This window comes from Artibeus jamaicensis, unplaced genomic scaffold (assembly GCF_021234435.1).
Source record: "Artibeus jamaicensis isolate MK-2021 breed Jamaican fruit bat unplaced genomic scaffold, CSHL_Jam_final contig_484, whole genome shotgun sequence".
Lineage (NCBI taxonomy): Eukaryota > Metazoa > Chordata > Mammalia > Chiroptera > Phyllostomidae > Artibeus > Artibeus jamaicensis.
Window position 1 is genome coordinate 8,162,349 of NW_026521859.1, and position 27,814 is coordinate 8,190,162.

The window sequence follows — 27,814 nt, forward strand, 5'->3', positions numbered from 1 at the left end:
CCGGTCCCCAGGGCACATACCAGATCCCGATTGCCCAATGACACAGGAGGGACTGCCAGAGGCCCAGGCCTGTCACACGGCCCAGGTGCCTTCAGAAGCCCTTTGAGGAGGGCAAGCCCCTGGAGATCAACTTCTGGCTGGAACTACTTCAGTGTCCTTCAAGTTCAGGCCTGGAGACCAGATGGCCCCAAAGGATGAACGTGTTGGGAGGGGGAAAGCCTCACAGTTGGGATTAGTGGGTTTCCAGGGGAGGTCTGCTCTGAGTGATGCCTCCCTGGCACCAAATGTGTCCACATGGCATCCAGGGGCCCATTTCCCCCAGAGACAGCTGGCAGCAGTGTCATTCACATCCCAGGTGACTGCCCCCCCTGGTGACTCATGCCTGCAGATGCCAGGCAGTATGCCCAAATAAGAGCATGGCATTGGCCCCTGGGCGGGCTGTGGTGTACCCACCCACCCTCCCTCTGTGCCCATCAGTGGTACAGAAGGCGTGGGGATGCCGTGAAGCACCTGGAACTTCCCATTCACCAATCTCAAAAGCCTAGGCCCCCACCACCCCCAGCCTTTCCTTCTGTCCTATATGGATGGATGGCTAAATTTATCCTCAAGCACACTCTGGAGAGGAAACAATTCCTGTAAGTCTTTCGGTGCACGTGGGGCAGACAGAAAGAAAGAAGGAAAGATGGGCGCAGGGCCGGAGCCCGCCCTGTGCCAGGGCCCTGAAACTTAGCTCCAGATACCATCTTCCTGTGTGGGCTGGGCATGGTTTCCTACGATTTAGATACAGTCCTCTTGTGTATTTTAAAGATGATTTTCTAGAATCTGTCCTTTCCCTTTTACCCAAAAACTTTGAGATGAAGGGTTCAAAGGTTATGAGTGCTTCCTCTGCACAAGTGGCCATGGGCAGGGGAGACGTGAGCACTTTCACACCCCAGGGTTTTTATTCTTTAATACAGAGCCAAGTCCCAAGCGACATATGCTGGCAACTATTCGAATCTAAACAGACGAAGCCAGGAGTCCAGAAAAAAAGGCTTTTTCTCAGCATGAAAAGCAACAGGAACTGATTGAGGAAGTCATGGGAAGACTGCAGTCACAGCCCACTTCCACGTTCAACAACAGAGTCCAAGGATGACCTTGGGCCTTTTTTGTAACCAGATTTGATTAGTCCCATCCTCTCTGTCCTCCACCCTGCCAAACAGCCCCCACACCCAGTGGTGGTGGAAAGATGTGTTTGATTTTGATTACCCGAGGAAAATCGAACATGCATTTACTGCTCTTCTGGAACTGTGAGCGTTTCCCGCAGCCACAGCTGTCCTAGTCAGAGGGTCCTGGCCAGGACTCTCCAGCCGGGCTAATGAGTGACAGCTGGCCTCCGGCGCTGAGTCGCTACACCCTCTGGCTTCTCCTGAGGCTTGATCGCCACCTAGTGGTTGTTAAGAGGAAGCGTCTCCTCTGGGTCACCCTGTTTAGAACCTCAAAAGCAAAGTTTTAGGACCATGGATGACTTGCTCAATGGGAAACGTGAGGAGAAGTAATTTCGGGGGCATGAAAAGACTGAAGGTGGAATCGAGGCCTGTTAGATGATCGAAACCAGGAATGAAAGAATCACTCTCACGCCCCACCACTTAACCCTTTACGTTATGTTCCTGGCAGGAGAAAAGGAAATCAGAAAGAGAGGTTAGAGGCTTGGGGCAGGCGAGCATTCCAGCCCCAGTTTCCGTGAACGAGATGGATGTCCAGGCACGGGTCCACTTCTGAGGTACACCAGCCAGACGGGCTCCCTCCTCCTGACTCTTTCCTCCCTCACTGACCGAGTCTTATTTATGGATCCAAAGGCACAGCTAAAAGCAGCCGAGGAAATCACCTGATTCCCTTTCCAAACAAAGGTCAGGAAGGTAGTTTGAGGAAACAAATGGGTGCCTTCTGTGTTTCACGGGACTTGGACCCTTTTCCCATCTGTCAACGCACCTTCAAAAGGAGGAAGTAGGATGGTCTGCTTCCTTTTCGCACGGGCCCGTAGAGAACCACAGCTGGCCTGGGTTTTCTCTTGCAGTCCGTGTTGAATCTGCAGCTGTCCCAGGGCCGGCTGGTGAGTCTGGACTCAGGACACACATGCCAACCAAAGTGTGACCCAAGAAGCCCCAGGAGAAGTAAACAGCACCAACTGCAGGGAGGGCCGGCCCGCGGGCAGAGGCACAAGCTGGCCTTGCCTTGTGTGATGTGCCAGACAACCAGCTTCTCGCTGTGGGAGAACGTCGTGGGCCTCAGGACCTTGCTGGCAATCCCGCAAAGTCTCCCTCACACCTTTGCCTCACAATGGACATTCCTCTAACACAGTGATTTCCAAGTGTGCCGCAAGAGGTACAGTGGTGTGCTACAAGAATTTTTAAAACAGGCAATACCTGACCATTTAGCCAGGGACATGGACCTCTTTCCCCTTAGATTGTCAAATAAAAACCAACAACAGCCAACACAACAATAGTGGTTTGGTGTAAATGAATCAAAAGTGTACCCATTTTTGTCACACCAGCAAAAATATATAAATTTTTTGATGTGCTACAATGGAACTTTAGTAATGAGGTAATGTGTGCCATCAGATTAAAAAGGTTGAAAATTGCTGCTCAAATAGAAAATAAAAGCTCAAAGTGTGATGGGACTTAACTTGCAAAAACTTCTGGGACAGGGACACGGCAAATAAGATGCAATTTACCCTCCAATGAAAGTGGCCGATAACTATTTAACTATGTTTACTACCACTTACAGTGTCCTTACCTCATGTCTGACACTGCCCTCAGCTCTTCACATACATAACCTCATTTAAGCCTTACAGCAAACCCGGGCGGGGTAAATTTCCCTTTTCTCTTCATTTCACAGATGAATAAACTAAGCACAGAGAGGTGAATGGCTTGCCCAAGGTCACACAGCTCCAGCATGGTAGAGCCAGGTGCTGAGTGCAGAGTGTCCGACCCGGAGCAGGGGCACGTCACCACCTCACTCTGCTGCCTCTCCATACAGCCTGAAGCACAGAGATTCCCGGGAGGAGAGGGAGGGTTCCAAGGACACAGAATAACAGGGGGAGAACAGTGGTGACAGAAGGGGTGGAGAAGTGACGTCAGCTCTAATTTTAACCTCACTTTATAATTTCTCCCGGGCAGCCCAGAACACAATGGTCCGTGTTCTGGACAAACCGCGGAGTCAACCCACTTCCCTTTTTCGTCTCTGATGGAGCATGAAAGGACTCCTGCTGCGCTGCTTTACTGAAAGCAGACCTCACGTGGGCCACCTACTGGACTCCCCAAATGGAGCAGCTTGATCGTACCTGTCATTTCATCTTTAGTCTTCATTCAAATGAGCTTCCATGAGGTTCTAATCGCTGGTAGTGTTATTATTGTTCTTGCCAGAGATGTAGCAAGTATTCTCAGACTGTTGGGCGTCATTTAGACACAAAGGAGGAAAATGTGATTTCCCAGAAATGAGGTGTTTCTAAGGCTGTGTTTAAACACAAGTGGAGAATTGAGACATTTGTCCAATAAACTTGGCTGCTTTGTGATTTCTCTTGTGCTATCAGGACTAAAGCAGCTCATGGGCTACTTGAATCGCTGGGAGTCTCTGCTTCACTTTGTGGGGTGGGCTCACTGAGCTGTCTCTAATACTGATTGACAGCCATCTATAAAAGACCCCCCCCCATCGTACTACTTCTTTCCTTGGTAAGTAAGTCTCTTGTGACTCAATGTCCATGACATAAAATGGGATAAAAATGACATAGGTTGTTGTGAAGAGTTATCCTTATAAAGGCCCACAGTCATTACTGAATGAAGTTATATCCATTATTATGTTCTATTGCAGAATCCAGATTTAAACACAGTCTCTACTCAGAATCACAATATGTATACCACCCACATTTTTGCATTTAATTCAAAGTTAGGAGTCTTTGAAAGGACCCTGAACATAGATGACAACCTAAGTTGTCATTTAACCAAGGCTTTGCTTTAACTCATGCCCTTTTCGAAGCCAGAAGGGGATAAATACATCACTTTAAAAAAAAATGAGTGAGCCTGGTTCACTGCCCAGTGTGTGCGTCTCAGTTCAGCTTTGGTAATCTTATGTAATACAAATTTTTGTTTCATCCTTAAAAGAACTTCATTATTTCCCCTGCGGATGAGCCATTGATGTGCTATAGCAGTAGACTCAGTCACGGCTCTGTTACAGGGAACGGAACCACAGCTCAAACTGGTTTAAACAGGAACAGACATTTCTCAGCTCAAGTGACTGGAAAAGGTACTAGACGGGCACAGCCTCGGGCACAGCTGGTTCAGAAGCTCAGTGTTCTCCAGTTCTCTTCCCTGCTCTGTGTCTATTTCATTCCAAGACAGATCGCTGAGGAAAGAAATCAGTGAGGCCTGTGGACCACAGATGGACATCTAAAAGGAAGAGCAACTCGCTTCCTGCCCACCCATGAGCATATCCACAGCAGCGCAAGGCATCGTGATTGATTTGGTGTGAGTCCTGTGCTGACCCTGCAGAAACCACCATATCATGGTGCCCTGTTTTCTGTGAGCACCAAAGATTCAGAATAACAGGGATATAAACTACAATTCTGTTGCTTTAGCACACGGAGGTGGAGATAAGCATCTCCAGGTTGGTATGGTGGACTTGGCTCCACATAGTTCTCAGGGATCCGGTCTTTTGTTTCTGTCCTGCTCTTCCCAGGGCTACCTCAGAGCCCCACATGGCAGTTCTCACTCTGGCCATCATTCCCCCTTATGGGTCATTAGAACAGAAGAGGAAACTAATGGTGTGTGTGCTGAAGCTTCTTTTTTTTAAAAATATTTTATTTTATTTATTTTTTATTTTATTGATTATGCCATTACATTTGTTCTACTTCCCCCCTCCACCCTGCACACTCCTCCCCCCATTCCCCCCCTTTAGTTCATGAACACGTGTCTCGAGTTCTTTAGATTCTGTATTTCCCCTCCTATTCTTACCCTCCCCCTATCTATTTTCTATCTACTGTCTATGCTACGTATTTTCTGTACCTTCTCCCCGCTTCTCCTTCTCCCACTCCCCTGTTGCTAACCCTCCATGTGATCTTCATTTCTATGGTTCTGCTCCTGATCTAGCTGTCCTCTTAATTTGCTTTTGTTTTAGGTGTGATTGTTGATAACTGCGAGTTTGCTGTCCTTTCACTGTTCATGTTTTTTATCTTCTTTTTCTTAGGTAAGTCCCTTTAACATTTCATATAATAAGGGCTTGGTGATGATGAACTCCTTGAATTTGGTCTTATTTGAGAAGCACTTTATCTGTCCTTCCATTCTAAATGAAAACTTTGCTGGATAGAGCAATCTTGGATGTAGGTCTTTGGTTTTCATGACTTGGAATACTTCTTTCCAGCCCCTTCTTGCCTGTGAGGTCTTTTTTGAGAAATCCACTGACAGTCTGATGGGAACTCCTTTGTAGGTGACAGTCCCCTTATCTCTTGCTGCTTCTAGGATTCTCTCTTTCATTTTAATCTTGGCTAATGTAATGATGATATGCCTTGGTGTGTTCCTTCTTGGGTCCAACTTCTTTGGGACTCTCTGAGCTTCCTGGATTTCCTGAAAGTCTATTTCCTTTGCCAGAATGGGGAAGTTCTCTTTTATTATTTGTTCAAATAAATTTTCCACTCGTGACTGTTCCTCTTCCCCTTCTGGTACCCCTATAATTCGGATGTTGGAGCATTTAAAGATGTCCTGAAGGTTCCTAAGCCTCTCCTCACTTTTTTGAATTCTTGATTCTTTATATTTTTCTGTTTGGTCATTTTTTCCTTCCTTCTGGTCTACTCCCTTGATTTGAGTCCCAGTTTCCTTTCCATTACTATTGGTTTCCTGTGTATTACCATTCATTTAAATTAGTTTAGCCTTCATATGTTCCTCTAATTTGTGACTAAAATCAACCAGTTCTGTGAGCATCCTGATCAGCAGTGTTTTGAACTTTGCACCTGAAAGTTTGGCTATTTCTTCATCACTTAGATTTATGGGCTCTGGGGCTCTGAGTTGTTCTTGAGCCGTGATTTTATCTGTTTGTGCCTGTTACGTATGAGGAGCGGAGCCTTAGGTGTTCACCAGGGTGGGGCCACCCAGGTTGCTGGGTTGTGATGCTGTATGTGGGGGCGGGGTCAGAGAGGGAGCAATGGTGGTCCTCTCCACTGGCCCAGTCCACCTCAGCGCTCATCCCCGCCTGTTTATCTGAGCGCAAATGTGCAAGCCCACTGCCCTGAGCCTCGCGGTCTCAATGCTCACCTCTTCACTGGTTTATCTGCACGCAAATGTGCGACCAACCACAGACAGCCAGCCACGCCTTTTCCCTGTGTCCACCCGTAGCTAGCTGGCACCTGGGATCTGTGCCCTTGGCTGCCTGCGCACAGTCCAGGTCAGGGATCTTTTTTGCCCAACCCGCTCCGCTGCTGGCTTTGCCCCTCTCACCAGTTTAGCTGAGCATTTTGTTGTTTTTGGACTCCATATTGTCGATTTTCTGTGTGGTTTGGTTGCGTTTATTGTTGTTAAACTTTGTTGTTCTTAGATTTGGTTGTGCGAGGAAGCAAAGTGTTTCCATCTACGCCTCCATCTTGGTGGAAGTCCCTGAAACTTCTTAAAGAAAGTTCCCAGAAACTGTCATTCAACATTTCTACTTTCATCTCATTGGTCAGAACTTGATCATGCAGCCCCACCTACCAGCAAGGGAAGGGGAGAACATAAGCTGTATTCTGGGCAGCCATTTGGCCATCTGGGACTTGGGAGATTCTATCACAAAGAATTCTATCACTCTTTGTGACCACTTTTGCCTGGGGCTGATAATCTGAATGTCTCCCCTGCCTTCCAGTCTCTCCTCGTATCTTTCTCATGATCCCACTTTTTTCCTATTCTATGTTCATGCTCTTGAGCAGATAGAAATCTTTAAATATTACTGATGATTTCCATTTAGCTATTGAGTCACACTTGGGTTAAATTGCCCTAAATATGTCTTGGCCCTGAGGGAAGCTGTGACCTAGATGAGGACACACCTCAACCTATTCTGGGATTCCAGGACCAGAGCTTAGCGAGATGTGAAAGATGGAGAGAGATACGTCTTGCCTTCACTATCTCATCTGATTCACTTTAACCCTGTCTATTACACACATTCACATTTGTATGCACACACACACATGCTGTTGGGCATCCCTACTTATATCAAATCTTTGTCATTTTTTCCATGTCAATACTCATTAGAGGGTACCACCATCCCACCCTACTCCCTCAGCCCCCACCCACTGGGATTTGCAACAGTTTGCTCTTCAGTACTCATAACTACAGAATAGATATAAGATGTCCTTTTGAAAATTAATTTTGCTTGAAGATTTTGGAAAAGTGTATCATGTTTAATTAACATGCGAGTGTTGTTTTAGCCATAGTCATAAACACATGAAAATATGCATAGGTGACTAACTAGATACAAGATGATATCCCAAATAAAGAGAACCGAGCACAAATTGTCTTTACAAAGTGTTAGGTGTAGCTTAGCCGACATTTCATAGCTCTCTGCCCCCAACCACTGAGTTTATTAAGCTTCCCTGGCTGGCGAAAAAAGGAAAATAAATCATGCTATTAAGTGACTTTTGACCTGCCTGAGGCAATCATTCTCTCAGAATCTCCTCAGTTTACTCAAATATCAGAGCTGAACTTCAGGGTCCCTGGGTTTCCTTCAAGCCATAACGTGGATGACATAATTCATCAGGAAGAAGGAGCTTGGGAAGGGGAGGCATTAGACTGTCTGCAGTCTGCTCGTATATAACATCAGTATCAATGGGACACTGGGTGGGTTGACTACACTCCGCACCCACAGGAGGTTAGAAGGAAGCCAAAGTACACCGAAACACAACAAAGGTAGCTAGCACTGAAAGATCCTACTCAAAAGTCTGTACTGCAGAAATGCCTGTGGCAAACACTGATAAAATTGCTATCTCAAGCCACACCGGAAGTTTGGTATAGTATAAAGGATGCTAGAAATTCTCTTTGCATTAGTAAAGTGGAATGCTCAAACAGTTACAGTTACAAAGCTTGGGCAGGCCTGGTGAGCTACATTTGGGGGTAGAATCTTTAGCTAGAATTCTGGTTGGTCCTGACCTCCCTCACTTAATGGATTATTCCATTGGCCATTCAATGGCACCAGTGGTTCTCAAGCAGGGATGACTTTGCCCCCAGGGACACAGGCAGCATCCAGAGACATTTTTGGTTGTCACAGCTGGGGAGGTGGTGCTACTGGCACCTCATGAGGCAGAATTGAGAATCTTGGTTTATTTTAACATTGTGGGCGAAGGGGTTATAGTTCCCATCCGCTTCTAATCAGAGGCTCCAGATCTCACTTAAAGCGGGTGGAGGAAGCCTAAGACATTTTCTGATTTCAAACTATTCTGACTTCTTTTCTCTGTGTAAGACCAAGGAACCCAAGCACCAGATGCAGAGAGAATTTTCCACTTTTTCACTTCACTCATCTACACCCAAATCACACACTGCTTAGAGATAGTAAACTGGTAATTTCTCTACTCCCTCCTCATCACGCATGCCTGCTCGGCTATCACCACCCCAACTCCTCAAAAAATAAAGTAAAATAAAATATCTGCTAAGCCTCCTGGAATGATCCAGGGCTTCGGGTTCAAAGGGAAACTGAATACAATGTCTAATTTTTGATGAGCCAGATTCTTTTTTTTTTTTTAAATTTTTAAAAATCCTCACCTGAGGACATAGTGATTGATTCTAGAGAGAGAAGGAGGGAGGGGGAAGAGAGAGAGAGAGAGAAACATCGATGTGAAAGAAACATCAATCAGTGGCCTCCCATACACGTCCTGACTGCGGACTGTACCCACAGCCTAAGCATGTGCCCTGACCTTGAATCGAACCCATGACTTTTTGGTTTATGGAACGACATTCCAACCAACTGAGCCACACCTGCCAGGGCAATGAGCTAGATTCTTAATAATTCATCCACAGAGATGACCGCCATTCATCTCAGAGAGACGCCTAGGGACCAGGTTGTGCTGCTGGGGCTGAGGACCTACAGAGAAATGTCGAAGGGTCTGACCCTCAGTCTGGCATCTCCTTATCATTACTTTGACTTATCAGTTTTAATTTATAGTGCTAGACCCAAATACTAGGTTATCCTTGTAATTCAGGCTTCTGCTTCCTCCAGACAGAATCATGTGTAAAGAACCGTGGTCCGTGCTTTGGGGTGGGGCCTCTCCCTCTGAATTGGACCAGGGGGGCTCAGACCAAGTGTGGTCCGGAGCGCGTGCCCTTCTAATAAAGTAAAAGGGAAATAGCAGCAATGACAACAATGTCCGGACCTCCTTTTCGGGCCGGACGCTGACGGAGGGCGGAGGGAACAGCGTTCTGCGCCCTGCTGTGAGGTCAGCTGGGTTTCTGCAGGCTGTGAATCACATGGAGAAGCGGAGCCGGAGTTGTTTCCGACTCAGTCTTTGGAGACAGAGGACTGGGCGCTGGCGGAGAGCTGCTCAACTAGTGTGAAAATTTAACTGCGCTATTTGCATACAGTTGTAACTCTAAAATACGTTATTACCTATGATCCTATTTCATTACTCCGAAGCCTTGTAGGTGTTAAGTGGGATGGGAGAGCGTAATCACCTACTCCACTTGACAGATTAGTAAACTGAGGCCAAGAGCTTAAGTGATTTCGTTAAAACTGCACAGCTGTTAGATGGCCTGGCCTGCAGCCAGGGTGCCCAACTTCCACCCACTTTCCTTCATAGAACAGCGGTCCTGAGTGTGGCCCCCAGACCAGCAGCGTGGGCATCACCTGGGAACTTGTTAGCAATGTAAATTGGTAAGCCCCACCCCGGACTCACTGAGTCAGAACCCCCAGAGGAGGGGGCCCTCTGTGTGTGTTCTCACCAGCCTTCCAGGGACCTCAGATGCACCCCGGCTGGGGAGTCACTGCCTGATGGGTGCTTTTTGCACCTGCTACGAACTCTTCCCACGCCTTTGCATTAAAGGGACTCTTCTCAACCCCTCCCATTTGTTTCCAGAATGTCCATAAAATACATACTTCGGAAACCTGGTACCCTAATGCCTGGGCTGCTCAGGCTCCTTAAAACTTTTTCTTTGCTAAGCTTCCAGGGCCAGCTCTCTCTGGCGGAGTGGGAACGGGAGCCGCAGCCTCCGACCGGAAGCACCCTGGGACATTCTCGCCCTTGCTTCGCTTTTAGCTCCTCACTAGCTGCGGAAAGGAAGTGTACCTGAAAGTAGTTCTTTAACATTTCCTTTACCTGATACTTTCAGTTTATTAATGTAATAATTTTGTACATGAATGTCATGTAAAATGTACTTTAAAGTGTAAAAGGATCTGGGAAAGAGCTTTGGTGGACTCTCCCCCACCCCTCTGCACACACACAATGCTGAACATATAAAAGATACTGACTAAATATTTATTGAGTTCGTTGAAACCTTTCTTTAGAATTAGAGGAGGAAAGCAAATTCTGAGAAGCCTGCTTCCAGAAGGAATCTTTATTTGAAATTCTTTAACACAGGAGATCTTAAAAGAGTAGTAGCACTCTTGTGAGTTTTTGATTCTAATACAAACAACATATGAGTTTTATTGTATATATCAATATTTAATTGTATATATCCCATCTGCAGAAGAAATGAGAGAGTTTATATCTTAGTTATTTATTCGATTATTGGTTCACTCATTCACTTCCATTGAAAGCCCACCGTGGGCCAGCCCAACATGCCTCCAGGCACTGGGAGTTGGTGTGATAAATTCGGGGCTGCCCGTGCGGAGCCTACAGTCCCCAGGAAAGAGGGTCGACACACAGAGATGTGGAGTGCGTGCTGTCACAGGGCACACGAGATTCATTTAGAGCACACAGGGTAACAGGACCATGTGAGAGCTGGGGGCAGAAAAACCATACCGGTCACACAGGAGGCTGGAGGCCTTGGTCCCTGGAGTCCTATTCAAAACCCCAAGCTGTGCCCAGCACAGGAACAGAAGGTGTGAGAGAGGAGGATCTTCTTTGGTCTGGCTGATGTCAGCAGGCGGGTCACTGCCTCATGTTTTTGGAAAGGATGGAGATGATGGTGAAGGTCAAGAAGATCACACCAGCTGTGCCTCCGATGATCAGGCCCAGGATGCTGCTGTGCACCTGCATGGCCTGACAGCGCTCTCCCGTGTAGAAGAAGGTGTGATCGGAGACACACCTGGGGAAGAGGACACATGGGTTCATGTGGGAGCCACTGGAGCCTCCAGCACTTCCCAGCCACAAGTACCAACACATCAGCAATGGCAGTGAACACTTACCGAGTGGTTCCACGGGCCCAGCCCCATTGGAAGTGCTTTATATGAGTCAGTGCATCGAAGTCTACAACAATCCTTTCAGCAGCAGTTATTACCAGCCATTCTTACCAATCTCACCTTGCAGAAAGGTTAAAATAACTTGCTCGAGGTCATGAGGTCAATGTTTTGCACATGAAGTCTAAACCCAGAGGTCTTTCTCCAGACCCGGTACCCTTGGTCCGCATATACAAAGTTCAGGAGGAAGATTTGGGGAAGTTAAGGAACATGTTGCCTGACACTGGCTCAGACTATGAGCTACAGGGGAAATTCTCCAGATAGAGTCTCAGGGCATTAGTTGGACCTTGAAAACTTCTAAATAGCATCAATCAAAGTGTTACTGTAAGGTGAGGTGTTAGGTACACAGTGCACACATAATGGTTATGCCTTCCTCGGTGCTTTAAAAAAAATGTTGCTATAAGAGTTAACTAATCTCAGAACCAAAGTGTTAAGGGTGGCGTTTCATCTCTTCCATTCAAACACTTCTAGTCTTTGTGTCAAACTACATTCCTGCCACAAAGTCCAACCCCAGAGTAGAATGAAACGATCACAAGTTAAGACCTCCTTTATTACCCCTGGAACTGTTTCACCTTTAAAGGTCTCATCTTTAGCCTAGGAATTGGCTTCTTAAAAATCAGTGAATAATATTGACCTTGTACAATTTTTCTTTGGCCCAGTCCCCTTCAAATACAGTTCAAGTATATGAGGTCTGTCTCGAAGATACCCAGCTATGTAATATGAAAAATAGAGACACTCACTGAAGAAGATGCAAGATACAAGAAACATTGTACATAGGACAATGACACCTTAGTCCCCTTCGAAGTAAGCACTTTGGGACCTCACACAGTTCTAATCGTCATGAGCTGCTCCATCGTATTTTCCTGAATCTCAATGACAGTCTGAAATATGTTCCCTTTCAAAGGTGATTTTAGTTTTGGGAAAAGCCAGAAGTCACAGGGTCCAAATCTGGCCTGTAGGGGGCTGAGTCACCTGAGTGATTTGATGTTTTACCAACAAAGACGTGATGCATGAGTGGGCATATTGTCATGATAAAGCTGCCAATCACCAGTTGCCCATAGCTACAGCCTTCTTGGTCATCTGAATACTTTTCAAGGAAGAATGTTCAACTTAATACAAAATCTGATGTAGATTAGTCACTCTACTCAGTCATTTTGAATGCTACAGCCACACAGTACACATGCTCACTCAATGGCATCTACCACCCCCACCGACTAGTACAGTGAAGTGATCATTGTTCATGAGTGCACATTCCAGTTCACTCTCCTTGGTTGCCAGATTACATTGATGTTGCACAAACTGTTCTTGTTATGTTAACAATGATTTGACATCTTCCTGAACAGACCTCGTATTTCCTAGTATTACCTTAGAGGAGCTTATTTACAAAAACTCCAAGCTGCAGGCTTGTGGGAGGAATAATAACTTGTCAGCCATGTGAGAGGCTGACAAGTAGAAACCCTTGACCTTGAGAAGGATGAAGCCTGTCATGCACATACTGAAATCTGGTACCAGGCACCTACCCGCAAAGAGGTGCAGCCCCAGGGCTGCACAGCCCTCAAGCAACAAGGTGGGCACTCTCCAACAATAGAAAATTTTGGGAAAAAAGCTCTTTGGAAAGTGATTGATTCCAGAGCTGAGGCAGCGCATATAAAAGAGGAGCCTGGAACATCCTGTGATGTCAGAAAGTAATTTCGTTTTCATGAGAAAATGAGTTTGTGTTGAAAGGGCACAGGAGGCCATCTAGAAGAGCTCGTCGCAAAGGCCAAAGCTGGAACAATATGAGCAACAAAATAAACACTGGCATATTGAACTATACCCAAGAGAATGTAATAAGTATTTATGAGTCCTCAAGGATTGTAATAAATAATCGTATAGATAAACGAGAGAATGAAAAAAATAGAAAATCACCATTAAAATATGAGTCGTGATTATTCTGGCATGACCCACCAGTGGACGCTGAAATTAGTGGGTGAGAATCTGAGGAAAAGCAGGAGGTCAGTGTGGTCTCAGGGTGTCTCTCCCAAGATATACATTGAAATTACAGAGTGAGGAATGGTTAAGTTTTCAGGAGAGAAGCCTGGTGGACAGCCGTTAGCTGGTGACCAAGGTTAGCATCACCAGCAGTGACACATAGTTACATCAGGTACCCCTCACATGACACACTGAGGAGGGCTCATCCCATTTCTGCTCTTCTGGTCCAGAATGTACAGCCTCACTGTCATCATGAGAAAGCAGCAGATAAACCCAGACTGCGGAACGATTCACAAAATAACTGACCAGCACTCCTCAAAAGTATTAAGATCATGAAAAACAAAGTCTGAGGTGTTGCCCCAGATTGAAGGAGACTAAGGAGACATAAAAACTAAATGTAATGTGGGATCCTAAACTGGACCCTGGAAGAGAAAGAGGACATTGGTGGAAAAACTGAGTAAGACCTAGAGTTTAGTTAATACTATTGTTAATAGTATGTATTGTACTTTCATTGATGTTCATTTATTTTTTGGCTTTGCTAATCGTTCTCTGGTTATGTAAGATAAGATATTAACATTCGGGTATGGGGAACTATGTAGTATATTTGCAATGTATATGTAAGTCTAAAATAATTTCAAAATAAAAGTCAAAAATAGAAGAAAGAACTGGAAATTGAAGAGAACTCAGAAGAACTGTGCATATTTTGAGCCAAGCAGAATGATTCCTACATGGCTACTATGCTGTCAAGTAAAACTGACACTTCTGTCATCACATAAATGCTTTTTATGAAATATTTTAATGCAAATAACAAACATTAGAAACAGAAACTTTAAATATAGCAAACCATGCAAACAGACAGACCTGGATAAAGTCCCAGCTCCAGTGTTTACCATCTGGGTAATTTTAGACAGATTCCTTAACCTGTCGAATTTCAATGTCCTTATGCACTAAGTGGAGATAACAAGGGCCAGCCCGTCACAGGGAGACTGTGAGGAGCACGTTAGGTGATGTGTGCACGTTGCTTGGGGCAGCCTGTGACACACAGCAAGTCCCAAAAATCAGGTATTCTCACCGCTATTGCTAAAAAGCATAACCATAATAATAGGACCAGAGAATTAATAGACAACAAGAATAATATGTCACAACTAAGAACATTGGCAGTCATGGAAGACGGGGCTTGGTCTTGAGTCCCACGTGGCAGGTCATGGGGCAGAAAGCCCCTGGGCTAAGTTCCCAATTGTTTGTGAGACCATGGTCAAGTTTCCAAATCTAATCAGCCTTCATGTTTTTTGACAATGCTCCAAAGGCAGAAAAGTGAAAAAAGTCAAGTGGTGGGAGATTTGGCAGTCCTCTGCTCTGGCAGCATAAACCTACCAATTCAGGGCATAGCTTTGTGGAGTCAAGGACAGCCACGTCCGGTGGACCATGGAGCCCTGGCCTTAACCTGAGAACAGTGCCTTTTACCAAGATAAGCACTCGGCTCACCTCTGCTGACCCCCCACCTGCCTCCCCAGCCACAAAACCTACCTGCAGCTCGCCATCCCCTTCACATTCACGCAGATGCCTTCGTTTTGACAAGGATTCGGGTCACACGGGTCTCTGAAGTATGGCGGCCAGTTGTGGTCTTCCATGGGGCCCATGCCCTCTGCTGACCGCTTCTGTCGGCTGGGCTGCCCTTGACCCTGGCTGCTGGGGAGGGCTTTCTCTAACAAAGCCTGTACAGAACCTTCTTCTGAGGTCTGCTGCTCCTGGCCTTGGAGAACGAGGCCTTGTGGGGACAGCCTTGTGTCTTTAGCGGGGACTTCAGTCTGGTTAAGGTGGGTGATATCTAAGGAGGAAGATCTATGATTAATATCTGACTGCAGTTGACTTCCACTCCTGGAGAGGGTTCCCTGGGTGGCCTCTATTCCTCATGGACATCATCTTTAATGACATAAAAATGGCCTTAAAGATATGTTGGCTGACTTTCATGTTAGTTATTTTTATTTCCACATAGTCCAATCACATTTTTATTTAACTTGAAAAAAAGATTATAAAGTTAGCACTGATAGACTGGTTGAAACTAAACTGAAGTCAGTGAACTGTCCTATTTGATGTTATCAAAAAAGATGACACTGAAATCTCATTTTTTCCCAAAGACAATTAAACCAAAGATGGGAGTAGTTTTGTAATAGTAAAAGGTGGTTCTCTCAGAACACATCCTTTTTTTCAACCTAGTTCTCAAAAAAAAATTTCCCCACCCTCCACAAGATGCTTAAAAATCAGTATATAACCAGTAGAACACCCAGAGGGTAGGATTATTTATTCAGGAAGATCAGTAAAGGTACCTTCAAAGTCCACAAAAATGATAAGGTCATCATTTTTAAGAAAACTCCTCCTTCTCAGCATTTGGTGGGAGATGAAAGAACTCCAGCCATAGGCAATGCTTCTGTAACACTCACAGTCCTCGTCATAAGACCCCACGATGGACGGCCTGTCCCAGACCACGGAGCCATTTATTGCTGCAAAATTATGGGTAACACAAAATCACATGACCTCCTTACACTTCACTTCCCAATTTGCCTTGAATGGGTATACAGAGCTTTGTTGATCAGAAAATTAAAAGGTTAAAAATTTCAGGTTATATACTCGTCCCAGGAGAATTAAAACTCAGAATTGGAAGCGGAGAAGGGCAGAGAGCCACAGCTCTGAATGGTCAATTGTCTACTATTGAGTGAATTCCTCAATGATGGGAGGAGCAGATACACCTTCTTTTAAGGCTTAAGACTCTTCATTAAAAAAATAGTTTGCCCATTTATGTATTGATGCAAGTTTGTTTCATGAATATACTGATGATCAGAAATATTTTAGGAGGCAGGGCATTAGTTCTGCACAGAGCCTAGCAAATTCTGAGCATTTGGTAAACGAGCTCAATGAAGCAGGAACTGCCTGATTTGCTTGTATTCTAAGGACCTGGCACAGAGTTTGGTGTATTGCAAGCCCTTCATAGATACTTGATGAGAGAATTCAGGAAAGAGAAGGAGGGTAAGATGATGTTAAAAATGTTAACTTGATACTCCAATATGACTATGTTATTAATATGCCCAGGAAGGAAATGTGAAAGGAATGTTTATCTCACACAGATGAGAATCACATGTTAGCCCTTTCAGGTTGAGGGGAAGCACCTAGAGCTCCTTACCTGAAGATGTCTGGGACTTAGAGGTAGTGAACACCATGCTTGAGGACATTCTATTCCTGACATCAGGTTGCTGGTCGAGTATTGTCATTATCACCTGTCTGTTTTCCACTGGCCACTCCAGGATGGCATCATTCTCCCCACTGCACAGGTGAAAAGCAAGTCCTAAGTACTCTATGCTGTTAGAGTTTATTCTGCCATGAGGGTATAAGGTCAGTCCAAAACCATATCCCTCTGAATTGTAGAATCGAGGGCTCAGGAGACTGTCCCCTTTAACTGTGTTCTCAAGGACCTGGGAGAAATTCCTTACTGTCCAAACCCCTGTGGGGCATGGCATTTCTGTCAGGGTGATGTCATCCAGGTAAATTCCTCCATTTGAGTTCTGGGGGTCACCTTTTGTGCCCTCGAAAAGGTAGCGAAACTTCTTCTCCTCTCTGAGTGTCACATGTGCAATTTTCCAATTTTGGTCAGTATCTCCTGAGGACAGAGAATAAGATTGGTGACAACTGTGGCCAACATTTATTGAGCACCGACTATAACCCTGGGACTGTGCCAATAACTTTACATGAATTATCTAACTGAAGCCTCACAACAACCCTGTGAGATAGGGACTGTTATAAACTGGTCAAGGAAGTTGTGTGTCTAGTAATGGAAAGTAGCTGTAAAAAGTCACACTAAAACTTCTACAGATCGTAATCATAAAATTCTTTTCCATTATTATTCAATTTCACAGGTCCTGGATACCCCGTGGGTTTGATGGTATAAATACGCCCTCAACTCCTCATTTTAGCACTGAATACCCAAGTATTAACCCAAACCTTATGAGTCATTTTGTAATTCCAAATTCCCACAATGGCAATCTGGTATGGTCCAACCTATGACTTGATGCCAGAGCAGGCACATATGGAAGGCTCTAGAATAGATGATTCTTTATAGGACAAGCTGGATCTCCCCCTGTGCAAAATCAACTCAGTCCCTAACATCCTTCTTTTTCTCTTCCTCATAGTATCTGAAATTCTACCAAGTATGGAGTCTATCCTCTTAAAAAAAATAATCTAAAGAGTCACCATTATCCAGGCATCCACATTCTAGTAAACTTTGATTTACCTCTTTTTACTGAGCTTGAACTGGAAGTGGGAATTTTGAAAAAAGAGCTAAGATAAGAAGCAAGAAGGCTGTTCTAGAACATGAGTCCTGGGCTGGGCAGCATAAAGAGCCAGAGCAGAGTTTGAGGGTCAAGGAGAGGAACTGTCAGGCTAGAGCAATCCAGAACTCCTCAAAGCCCCACCCGTGCTCTGATCCTGTGCCCAGGCTGCACTCTAGCATGGGCTTAGAAAGGAGAACATGCAACATCACAGGTGGGAATCATGTTGGCTAAAACAAATTCGTACTGATGAGTGTTACAAAAGATTAACCTGAAGTACAACTGGCCAGAGGGCTTTGAAAGGGTCTCTTCTGCTCTGTGTGTTGAAACCAGAAATCTTACAGAGCTCGACTTTCCTTCAGATTAAGAGCCCTTTTATCTACCTTTGTTCTCATTCATTCTTCTAAGCACAATTCCAAGGGACAGGTCTAACAATGCTCTGTTTCCTGGAGTGGTTATATAACCTGTGTGGTTAGAGTTTCTGTATTCATAGGAGAGAGGGGGAAAAGGCACAAAGATCACATCTGTAGCAAAGTAACAAGTAATGCAAGTGACATCTCCTGGGAATGGTCAGGTGGAGGACATATGGCTGTGAAATGTAACGGGCCTAGAATTCTGGAATAGGAACAGAGATACAATATTTGAACTAAAAAGTTGCATCATGGGAATTCTGAGGAAAAAGAAAAGAATAAGCATCCCTTTCTCATTAATGACTGTCTTTTTATTTTTTATATGGGTTGTTATCATAAGATTGAAATGTGGGACATGGTGCCAGAAGGAAGACCTGAAGGACCATCAGCAGATGGTGAAATCTTAAAGAATGTTTCATTAAGATGCTTCCATAGAGCTGCCATGAGTCAGGCCAGCAATAGACAGTGCTGAGACTGATACAGGCAACTCCCAGCCTTGGTAACTCAGAACTGTCATCTGTAAGGGGATCCTGGTCTTCGTGAAAACATTAAATGTTTTGCATGTACGTTTGCATAAAAACATTACACATACACATATAGAGAGAGAGAGACGAACAAACACAGAGACAGAAACAGACACAGATTTATTTTGTAGGTAGTGTTTTGGTTAAAAAACACATTTTGCACAACTTAAAGCTATTCAAAATGGTTGTAACTATCTTAAGTTGCATACCACATAAACACTAAATGATATTCAATAAACCTTTCAGAAAAGTTTCATTGACAAATCAGTATCAGAGTGGACTACTTTTAAAATCTATTCAGATGAGCCTTCCAGGAAATTTGTAGAGACACAATCTTAATTCAGTAGAATTCAGTGCACAGCAGGGTAAGAAACTAAATTAGGCATAAAAAGGCTGGTTGATCCCATGATTATGAGGATAACACCTTTAGCTCCATGCGGAAGTGAGGGATAATAGAGCCCACCAATGTTAGTAACACTCTACTTTATTTTCTCATTGAATACTTACAATCCTTGGTAACATAGCAAATTCTCAACCCTTAAAGGGCACCTAGCTGTTATCCCTCCATTTGATGAAGATATTCTGTAAATTTAAGCCAGAAAAGTGAAACCCTCAAAACCATTATCTGTAGAATTCCCAGGTAGCCAAGAGTGGCCTGAATATAGGTGATTTGGGTGCCCGTTCTTATGAATGGCCCCAAGGAAACTCTCATTCTTCAAAAGCAGCAGCTTCTTCTAGAAACACACAGAGAAGTCTTCCTTTATTCGGACTCACTCTGAGAAATTCTTTATTAAATGAAAAACTAGGACAGTGTGTCTTTCTTTCCCTAGTTATGAGTGAACGACCACCACAATAGAATGATGTAAATACTTGGCTTTATAACCCTGGGTACTGGCTTTAGAGCCAGACTACCCTCACATCCAACTGACTACCTTGGCATTTTAAGGTTTTCATGCTGACCCTCTTATAAGATACATAGAGTATCACTTAGTAATATGTAAATGTTATAATGAAGTTAATATATACAAATGGCTTATTTCTCATCAACTTCAGAAGTAAGCTCAAGTTACTTCAGCATATTAAACCATGGTATCATTTAGTTTTCTGAAACAGATGCAAAGATGCATATGGTCAATTATTTAACCACCCTCTCCAGCAGCCTCATTTCCACTTCCCTTTTACCTTCCAATCTCCACCCCTGAATCACCAATGTTCTCTGCCCTTACTTTCTCCAAAGTGCTAGTAAAAATTGGACTTATATATTTTAACTGGCCCCTTACAAAAGTTTATTTCAGCTTTACCTAACCCCTGGTTGCTGCTTCTAATTGGTGAGTGGTTAAAACATTCATTGCATGGTTCAAACATGCTACATATTGTGCTAGAAAGGGGAATGGGGAGGAAAAGGGAAGAAGAAAAGAGAGAGAAGGAGGAAAAGAAATAAAGGGAAGGGAGGAAGGGTGAAGATGGAACAGGGAGGGAAGGGAAAGGAAAAAAGATCCAGGATCCCAGATTTATAGCCAAATCAGTCCTTGTGTGAATGCATCCAGGTACCTTGGAAGGTCTGCAGCTTGACCAGCTTGCGAACGTTGCCCGTGCTGTCGTCCCTCCGAACCCAGATGACCAGTCTGTCTGAAGGGCTTCCTGTCATCTTATAGAAAAACTGCAGACACTGCTGCTTCCTCTTTGGGTAAAGAATCCGAGACTCCAGCAAGGCTGCCTCTTCTGCCAGCCCCGAACTGGTGTTGAAGAACATGAAGTAGCCGGCACCTATGGAGAGAGCACAGATGTCCCATCTCTGGCTGCCCACACAGCAGGGAGCCTTCAACCTTTGCCAAGGAAAATAGTGAACAATAACCACTATCCAGGCAACACAAGCTAGAACTCTTTTAGGGAAAAACCAAAAAGAGGTTGTGTGTCAGGATATACTCCATTTGTCTCCATGAACAGACTCACAAGGTGGAACCACAGTGCTCCACTGCTTCTCTTGATTGACTTTGGCCCCAAGTTGGTGATAAATGCAGATCTATCAGGAAATAGGGGCTTTAAGCAAAGTTTCATGGAATTTAGTGCCCGTGAGAGGAGTTCTATTTTCCTCATCTACTTCACTGTTTAAACTAGAGATTCATTCCAAGGACAAGAGCTGGTCTCCTAGTTTAGTTATATAAGAAATAGTGGGATTCAGAAGTTTAGAGTTTTCAATACTCACTTCATTTAGCATTCAATTTCACCTGTGTCTAACCTAATAACTGGGTGCATTAGCAGTTCCTCTCACACAAAAATCACTTTTTTGTTTATCTGGAAATTGTAATATTAGTGTAGCAGCTAGCCCAGAGGAGAGATTGGATGGGAGTCTAGGGTGAAAATTTAATGAGAATTTTAGGCTTAGATAACCCTTTGGGTACTTGATATCATATGTGTGATAATCTGATGTGCAAGACTTTCACCCTTTGCCAAGGCCAGAGGAACAGTGGTGATGACTTACAACCTCTGACATTCTCCCTGGTGGCGTGGAGTCTGGGTGACAAGCTGGGTCCCTTTTCTGAAGGAAATCTAACCAGCTCTCACACAAGTGTGGACAAAGGGACTTTAATATACTCCAGTCTTTATAAAGTCATTATAATCTATAACTCCACCTACTTCCAAATAAGGTTGTGATGACTTCAATGACCAGCATTTTAAATAAAAGGATGCTGGAATAGGAGATATACATGTATCTCCCCCAGAGAGGAAAGGATTAGGGGGAAAACGGGGAGTGAAGCTGCTGGCTGCAGCTGAAGATTCTGCATTATCTTCTTCCATCCTCACTGTGAGGTACCAACATGTTGGTGGGCTGAAAGGCTTCCAAAAACAAAGGCTTAAAAAACAAAAATGACTTCTTGTGGGCACAATGAACAAGTGGTAGAGCCAGAGTGGTTTCACACCCAGGTCTCTCTGACTTTGTGGCTTTTTCACACACAAATCATATATAGGAACTATCTGAAGTTATGCTATCCGATATGGTGGCTACAGATGTATGTGGCTATATAGCACTTGAACTGTGGCCCGTCCAAACCGAGATATGCTGTAAGGGTAAATTACACAGTAAATTTTAAATATCTCATATGAAAAACTGGGAAGTCAGTGAGCAATAATTTTTATATTGATTACACATTGAAATGTTTATATCTTAGCTATATTGGGTTAAATAGAATATATTATTAAAGAAACTTTCTCTTGTTTTTTACGTGACTATTAGAAAATTTTACTTTATATATGTAGTGTACATCAGTGTTCTATTGGAAGACACTGCTCTTAGAGACATTAGCCTTATTTACAAATAATATTTTATCAACCATATCAGTTTTGTTATCATGTAAATGCATTTTTCTTTTGCATGCCCAGGACCTCAGTGTTTTTTTATTGAGTTCTTCATCCATGTTTAGAATTCCAGGCTTGATAACTAATATTCCAACTGAGACAAAACATGCAGGTTGCCAGTACCAACTGAACCTGATGAACCATCTCAGGTGTTTCTCCCCTTACTCACCTGTGCATTGTCCTTCCAAGGTGTGATCCACATGTCCAGGCTGAGTGCTATCCTCACGGACCCAGTCAGCATCGTCTGTGGTACCCTGAATCATCCCACAGATGTTTGCCTTTTCAAGAGCACAGTAGTCCAAAAGGGTATGAGTTGTGGCTGCAAATGACATTTTTGTCACCTGGTTAAAAATTAAAGGCATCTCATTCCAAATACCTAATGTCTTAGGCAATGAAGAATTTATGAGCTGGAACATGAGCTTTTCATTTTCTTGACTTTTTGTTGAATGTGAGTTCTACTGTCACCTATAAGATCTTAGAACATGCCAATATACAGGCACTTCTACCCACCAGAGTCAAAGAGTTAAACAATAAAAAGGCTTCTCATTGTGTTTTTTTATAAACGCCAACCCAAACTCCTTGAGATCAAGAATGAGGTACCTACAACAACTGGCCTTTCTATTTAGTAGATCCTCTCTATGTACATGTGGAAGAGAATGAAAGAATGTGTCTCTGAAGACTAGTGGGGTCATTTTAGAAAGTATCCCATTTCTGAGCCTTAGATTACTCTAAGAACAACTGCCCTGGGCAAAGAATTTTGCAGGATACAAAACACTTTCAAGCCTACTGTCTGTGTTGAGCTCTACATAATGATGCAACCTTCAAAAGGAAGCTAAAGAAGTTGGACAACTACAGCTCCTTAAATTGCTCCAAAATTTTCACTGTACAAAACACAATCACATAACTGATTGCTAAAACCTTCGTGTGATATAGGTGTTATAATTTTTACTACTCTGGAGATAGAGAAATAGGTTATGTAGTTTGCCCATCTTCCTTAACTAGAACATAATAAAAGAGTAAAGGAAAATGTACAAGAAACCCGTAGGGCCAGGGAATCTCAGTTGGGGCTCATTGACCTAGTCTCAACCCCAGAGGTACTCACTGCAATTGTACATTCGATTCAGCCTCTCCAAATCGATGGCACTGAAATCCACACGCTGCCCAATGATGGAGTTAAACTCGGGGATCTTGGCCGTGATGGTTGGGAAACTTGCATTCTTGTTAAATGAGAAAGGCTGATAGTGCATGACAGACTCATAATCATAGGGTGTGTTGAGGTCTGTGATGATGCTGTCATCATAGGTGTCAAAGTTGTGCTCATAACCTGTCGGTGAGAGAATCCACAGGTCCTGTTTGGTCCTATTAATTATTAGTCCTACCTTCTTTGACTAGATACTCAACCAGAGACCAAGAACAAAAGAGAAATTATATATAAAAATATATTTATATGTAATTTATATATAAAAGTTATATAAATATATGAATTATATTATATTAACTGATATAATATAATTAACAGATAAGCATACATTATATAATAGTATGTGAAATTATACTAATAAATATTAAATGCATAATTAATACAAATATTACAATTAATATAGACTTCCAAATTTTTAAATACATGTATATATTTAAGTCAAAGATTCTTTTCAACAATAAAAATAAATAAATAAATAAAAGAATCTTTTCAAAGATTCTTTATATATACAGGTTTATAAATAAATATAAACCTGTATATATAAGTAAATATGTATATATACAGGTTTAAGAAAGAGAGGATAAAATATCAAAGTGGAGGCAGGTATTCCAGATGGCAAAAAGCAGAATTTCTGAATTCAGAAAAATATTCAGAATTGATACATCTTGCTAACAGCCAAGTACCCAAAGAGCTGTACCTAGCCAGCTCTCCTACAGATTGGGAAAAGGAAATCCAAGACCAGGGGGAAAGGTAAGCAGCTGTCAAGAAAGGGGCATCTTTTCCATCAAAGCTCACATCCTTCTGTTCCAGAAAGAAACATAAAATAGGATGAAGAAAATTGGCTTTCTTTCAAAATAGGAATGGGAAATCTTTTTATGAGATTAGCCCAATCAACGTGATATGTACTGTAATGTGAAACACTGAAATGAGAAACCAATTAGATGTTCTTTTAATCCACTAGCCATAAAAAAATTATTGTTTCAGCTGCAGATTTTTAATTTCCTTCTTAGGGAGTGACAGAAAAACACGATGAAAACGCTCCTAACTTCCCATCTTCATTCTCCTTTTGTGGCTTGCCATCCAGTTGCTTTAAACAATTAGAGAAGAAAATTCACTGTCTTTCAAAGACCTCCACACAGGCACATTTAGGGTTGAGGAAATGTGGCACCACCTGGTGGGTGGCCCAGCAGGTGCTGGAGGGGATCTCCAAACATTCTTGGAAAAGCCAATGAACCCCTTTGACCAAGACCATGAAACTGTAAAATGAGAATACTGATGTTTAATCCTCCTAACTCATGGGGATTTTATGGGGTCTCAGGAGGGATCAAGGCATTATTAACAGGGAGACAGGACTACAAGGAATAAATGACCCAAACAGGGAAGGGGGAAAGTAACTCCTTCCAGAGCACGGGGTGCAGATGTCAGCTGAGGGGGTGGAATGGCAAAGGCATCGGCGTGGCGTGAGAACTGCGGACCGAGTCTGGGATCTCCTGGTGACTCTTGGTGGCACCTTAGCAAGGCATTTTCGACTCACTGTTTTCCTTAACTTTCAGTAAAATCATCAGGTTAGAATAGATCTTTTTATTCTTTATTATGCAAGGATTCTTACCAGGCTGCTTTACCAAATAAATGTTTTGAGTAATTTAAAATTTTAATTTAACACATCTCGTCATGCCCCTTATCTACTGGAAGTGGCACTAGGTGGTGACCCCTGGCAGTGAAGAGGACAAGCATGGTCCTGCCTTCAGCAAACTCACAGCTGACAGCTTTGAAGAGGGAATGATCACAGGTCAGTCAGCAAATCTTTTGTGTCAAGGGTCAGGTAGAAAATGTCTTTGATTTTAAAAGCCATAGGGTCCCTGTCACGACTCTGCCATTGTAGCACACAAGCCGCCATAGACAATACAAAAGGGCATAAGTGTGTTCCCATAAAACTTTATTTACTGAAGCAAGGGGGCATGCCCTGCTTGCTGTAGTTGGCAAATTCCCAGTAGACCTCAAAAGTTTTTTCCTTAATAGAAGAAAACAGATTCAGAAAACACGATTCTGACTTAGGAAACAGAGATGGATCTGGGGCAAGAACCACATCGCAGGGCAGTGAGTTCTTAGGTTAGATGAGAAGTGTCATCAACTGAAGATGAGATGTAATAAAACTCACAAATTACCCTGAGCAGTAATACTGCCCTTGCTCATGATCCTGTTGGATCTGATGTCTCATTTGAGAACAGTTCTTCAGTGATTGCAGGCAATTTTGATATACAGAATTGCATCTGATGAAAACAGAGACAGAGGTGAGCATACGCGTGCTGAGTAACCTGGCCAGTGTGGGGGCTCGCTCTGACAAATGGGACCCCATTTGGCCTAAAGCCATCTTAAAAGTGCAAAGCGTTGTATTCCTCAAGACTTAAAAATGGGAATGTTTTCTGCGTCTTCACCTATTTTTCAGTGAGTCAAAGTATGTATGCATGGGAAGGTAAGAAATTCAGGCCTCTGGTCAAACGTAGGCAAAGTGTAACAGTGCCCTGAGTCTCATGCGCAGAGGTTTGGCCCTTTTCCCTCCACGCAGAACAAGTTTTAATGCAGTTACTCTGAGAGACGAATATATTAAATTTTATCTGCTACTTCATATCTGGGTGAACACTCTCTAATACTTCCCTAGATTGAACTGGCAGACAGGGAAGAACACCACCTGGCCTCTTGCTCAAAGGTTGGGCAGTAGGATGGCTGAAAGGGCAGAAAGTCCGATTCTGGGAATGTATTACATGTTTACAAACCATACCCATTTCCCCGCTTCCACCGTACTCCACAGGCATGAGAATATTAGGATAAGAGGCACTGGGAGGCACACAGAGTCAGAAACCCCACAAGTGACTTTGATAAGATTAGCCATCCTCTCCTGACCTCATATAAGAACTACTGGTCTGCCTTGCACCAAAATGAGCTAGTTCTGGAAAAAGTTTGGGGGATCTCATATTTAATTTTAAGTATGATCGGTTCTTCCAAATCTCTTAAAGAAAAAATATTAAAGATTCACTGCAATCTATGAACTCATATATGAAACTGGGATCTAAAAAATAAATAATTACAAGGCAATTATCAGCTTCATAAAAACCATGTGTGGTATAGTTAAGATGCTTCTAATACATTAAATTTCATTAATCTATTGCTGCAAAAAATAACAATTTCCCACTCCCTGAACTAATTCATAATTAAAAACTGGTGTTTTCAGAAACATAGCATTGACTCTTTTTCCTGGAACATTGGGAAACTTTCAATAAATTATGTTTTAGCTTACTTAAAAGCACTCTACTTAGTTGTCCCAAATAATTAAGGAAGGTAATGTCCAAAGAAGTCTAACAAAATTAAAGAACATTGAAATTGTTAGAGAAATAACCGCATGGCAATATTGAAATAAAACATCGTTATCCTGTGTATAGTATGGGCTAGGTCAGAAGAAGAGTGGTCCTTAGAAAGGTGAAGGGTAAGACCAGTAAATTTTGATTAACCAGAACTCAGACTGATAGCCAGAATTAACAATGGGGGTACAATTTCAGAAAAAAAAATTCACTTCTGTTGTCCTTTTGCTTTGCTTTTAAATACCTATCATTGATCTGTTAAGCACTAAGAAAAAATTCTTGAGTATATTTTAGGGTCATCATATTCAACTAAGCCTTCCGTAGGCTCCCACCATATATGAAATTTCATATCCAGAAAAATGACCCAAGCATCCTCAGAGACCTGATTCACTTTACTCACCAACACAGGCAAATAGCACTTTAGATAGATTTTTCAACAAAAACACTGAAACTAAGCACAGGTTTCTGATTGAGTTTCAATAACCCTACTTAAAGTTATCCAATGTATGCCATTCCCAGAGACCCCTGTGTGGGATCAGAAATGATCAGATCAGCACAAGCCATGAGTCAGGCCAATAAATCATGCTCTCTTTATACTTTGTGTTCCTGCTGGAGAATCCGAAGCATGTGCTCACACTCAGATTTGGCCCTGACATCCCAGGGTTGGTCTCAGCTAGTGATAAAGGTAACAGCACATTCCACCATCCACCTTGGGTTCTACGCACCTGGAATAATTTCATCCCACCAGATTTTCACATAATCATCCCGGTCAGACCTGGACTGCTCATGGTAGAATCCCAAAGCATGAAGGATCTCATGTTCAATGATGGCCTTGTAGTCACACCCCTGGCCAATGGAAAGGTTCTGTCCCACGTGTTGGTTACCAACCTCAGACCAGCACCTTCAAAGGGAAGAGGAAAACTGTCTCTTAGATAATGCTTAAGTGGCTGTAATTCACAGGATTTCAGAACACAAATTAGAAGGAAGTTAGGTTTAATTTTAAAAGAAATTATCAATAGTATTCTCATATGCTGATGGTTCGACGATAAAAGACTGGCTACATAATAAATATTTCCTGGAGGGATGTTTTGCAGACTTTAAAAGTGACAGTTCATTTGTTTATCTTTTCCTTTATTTCCCTTGCCTTAGGAGACATATCCGTAAAAATATTGCTACATAGGATATCTAGCATTTTACTACCTATGTTTTCCTCTAGGATTTACATGGTGTCACAGCTTATGGGTAAGTCTTCTATCCATTTTGAGTTTATTCTGGTGTACGGTCTAAGGTGGTGGTCTAG

At 43.1% G+C, this 27,814-nt stretch overlaps 1 protein-coding gene across 1 annotated transcript in view; it reads right to left on the reverse strand.

Moving 5' to 3' along the window:
* Window positions 1-11,068: 11,068 nt before the first annotated feature.
* The window catches only part of MEP1A (meprin A subunit alpha), a 29,646-nt gene continuing 12,900 nt past the window's right edge, over window positions 11,069-27,814 (reverse strand). Inside the window, exons 7-14 of the mRNA XM_053668348.1 lie at window positions 27,240-27,415; window positions 23,060-23,281; window positions 22,127-22,276; window positions 20,152-20,367; window positions 16,526-16,999; window positions 15,675-15,848; window positions 14,875-15,175; window positions 11,069-11,225 (exon numbers count right to left, since the gene is read on the reverse strand). Coding sequence (XP_053524323.1) covers window positions 11,069-11,225; window positions 14,875-15,175; window positions 15,675-15,848; window positions 16,526-16,999; window positions 20,152-20,367; window positions 22,127-22,276; window positions 23,060-23,281; window positions 27,240-27,415 — 1,870 coding nt within the window. The remainder of the gene's footprint in view (window positions 11,226-14,874; window positions 15,176-15,674; window positions 15,849-16,525; window positions 17,000-20,151; window positions 20,368-22,126; window positions 22,277-23,059; window positions 23,282-27,239; window positions 27,416-27,814) is intronic.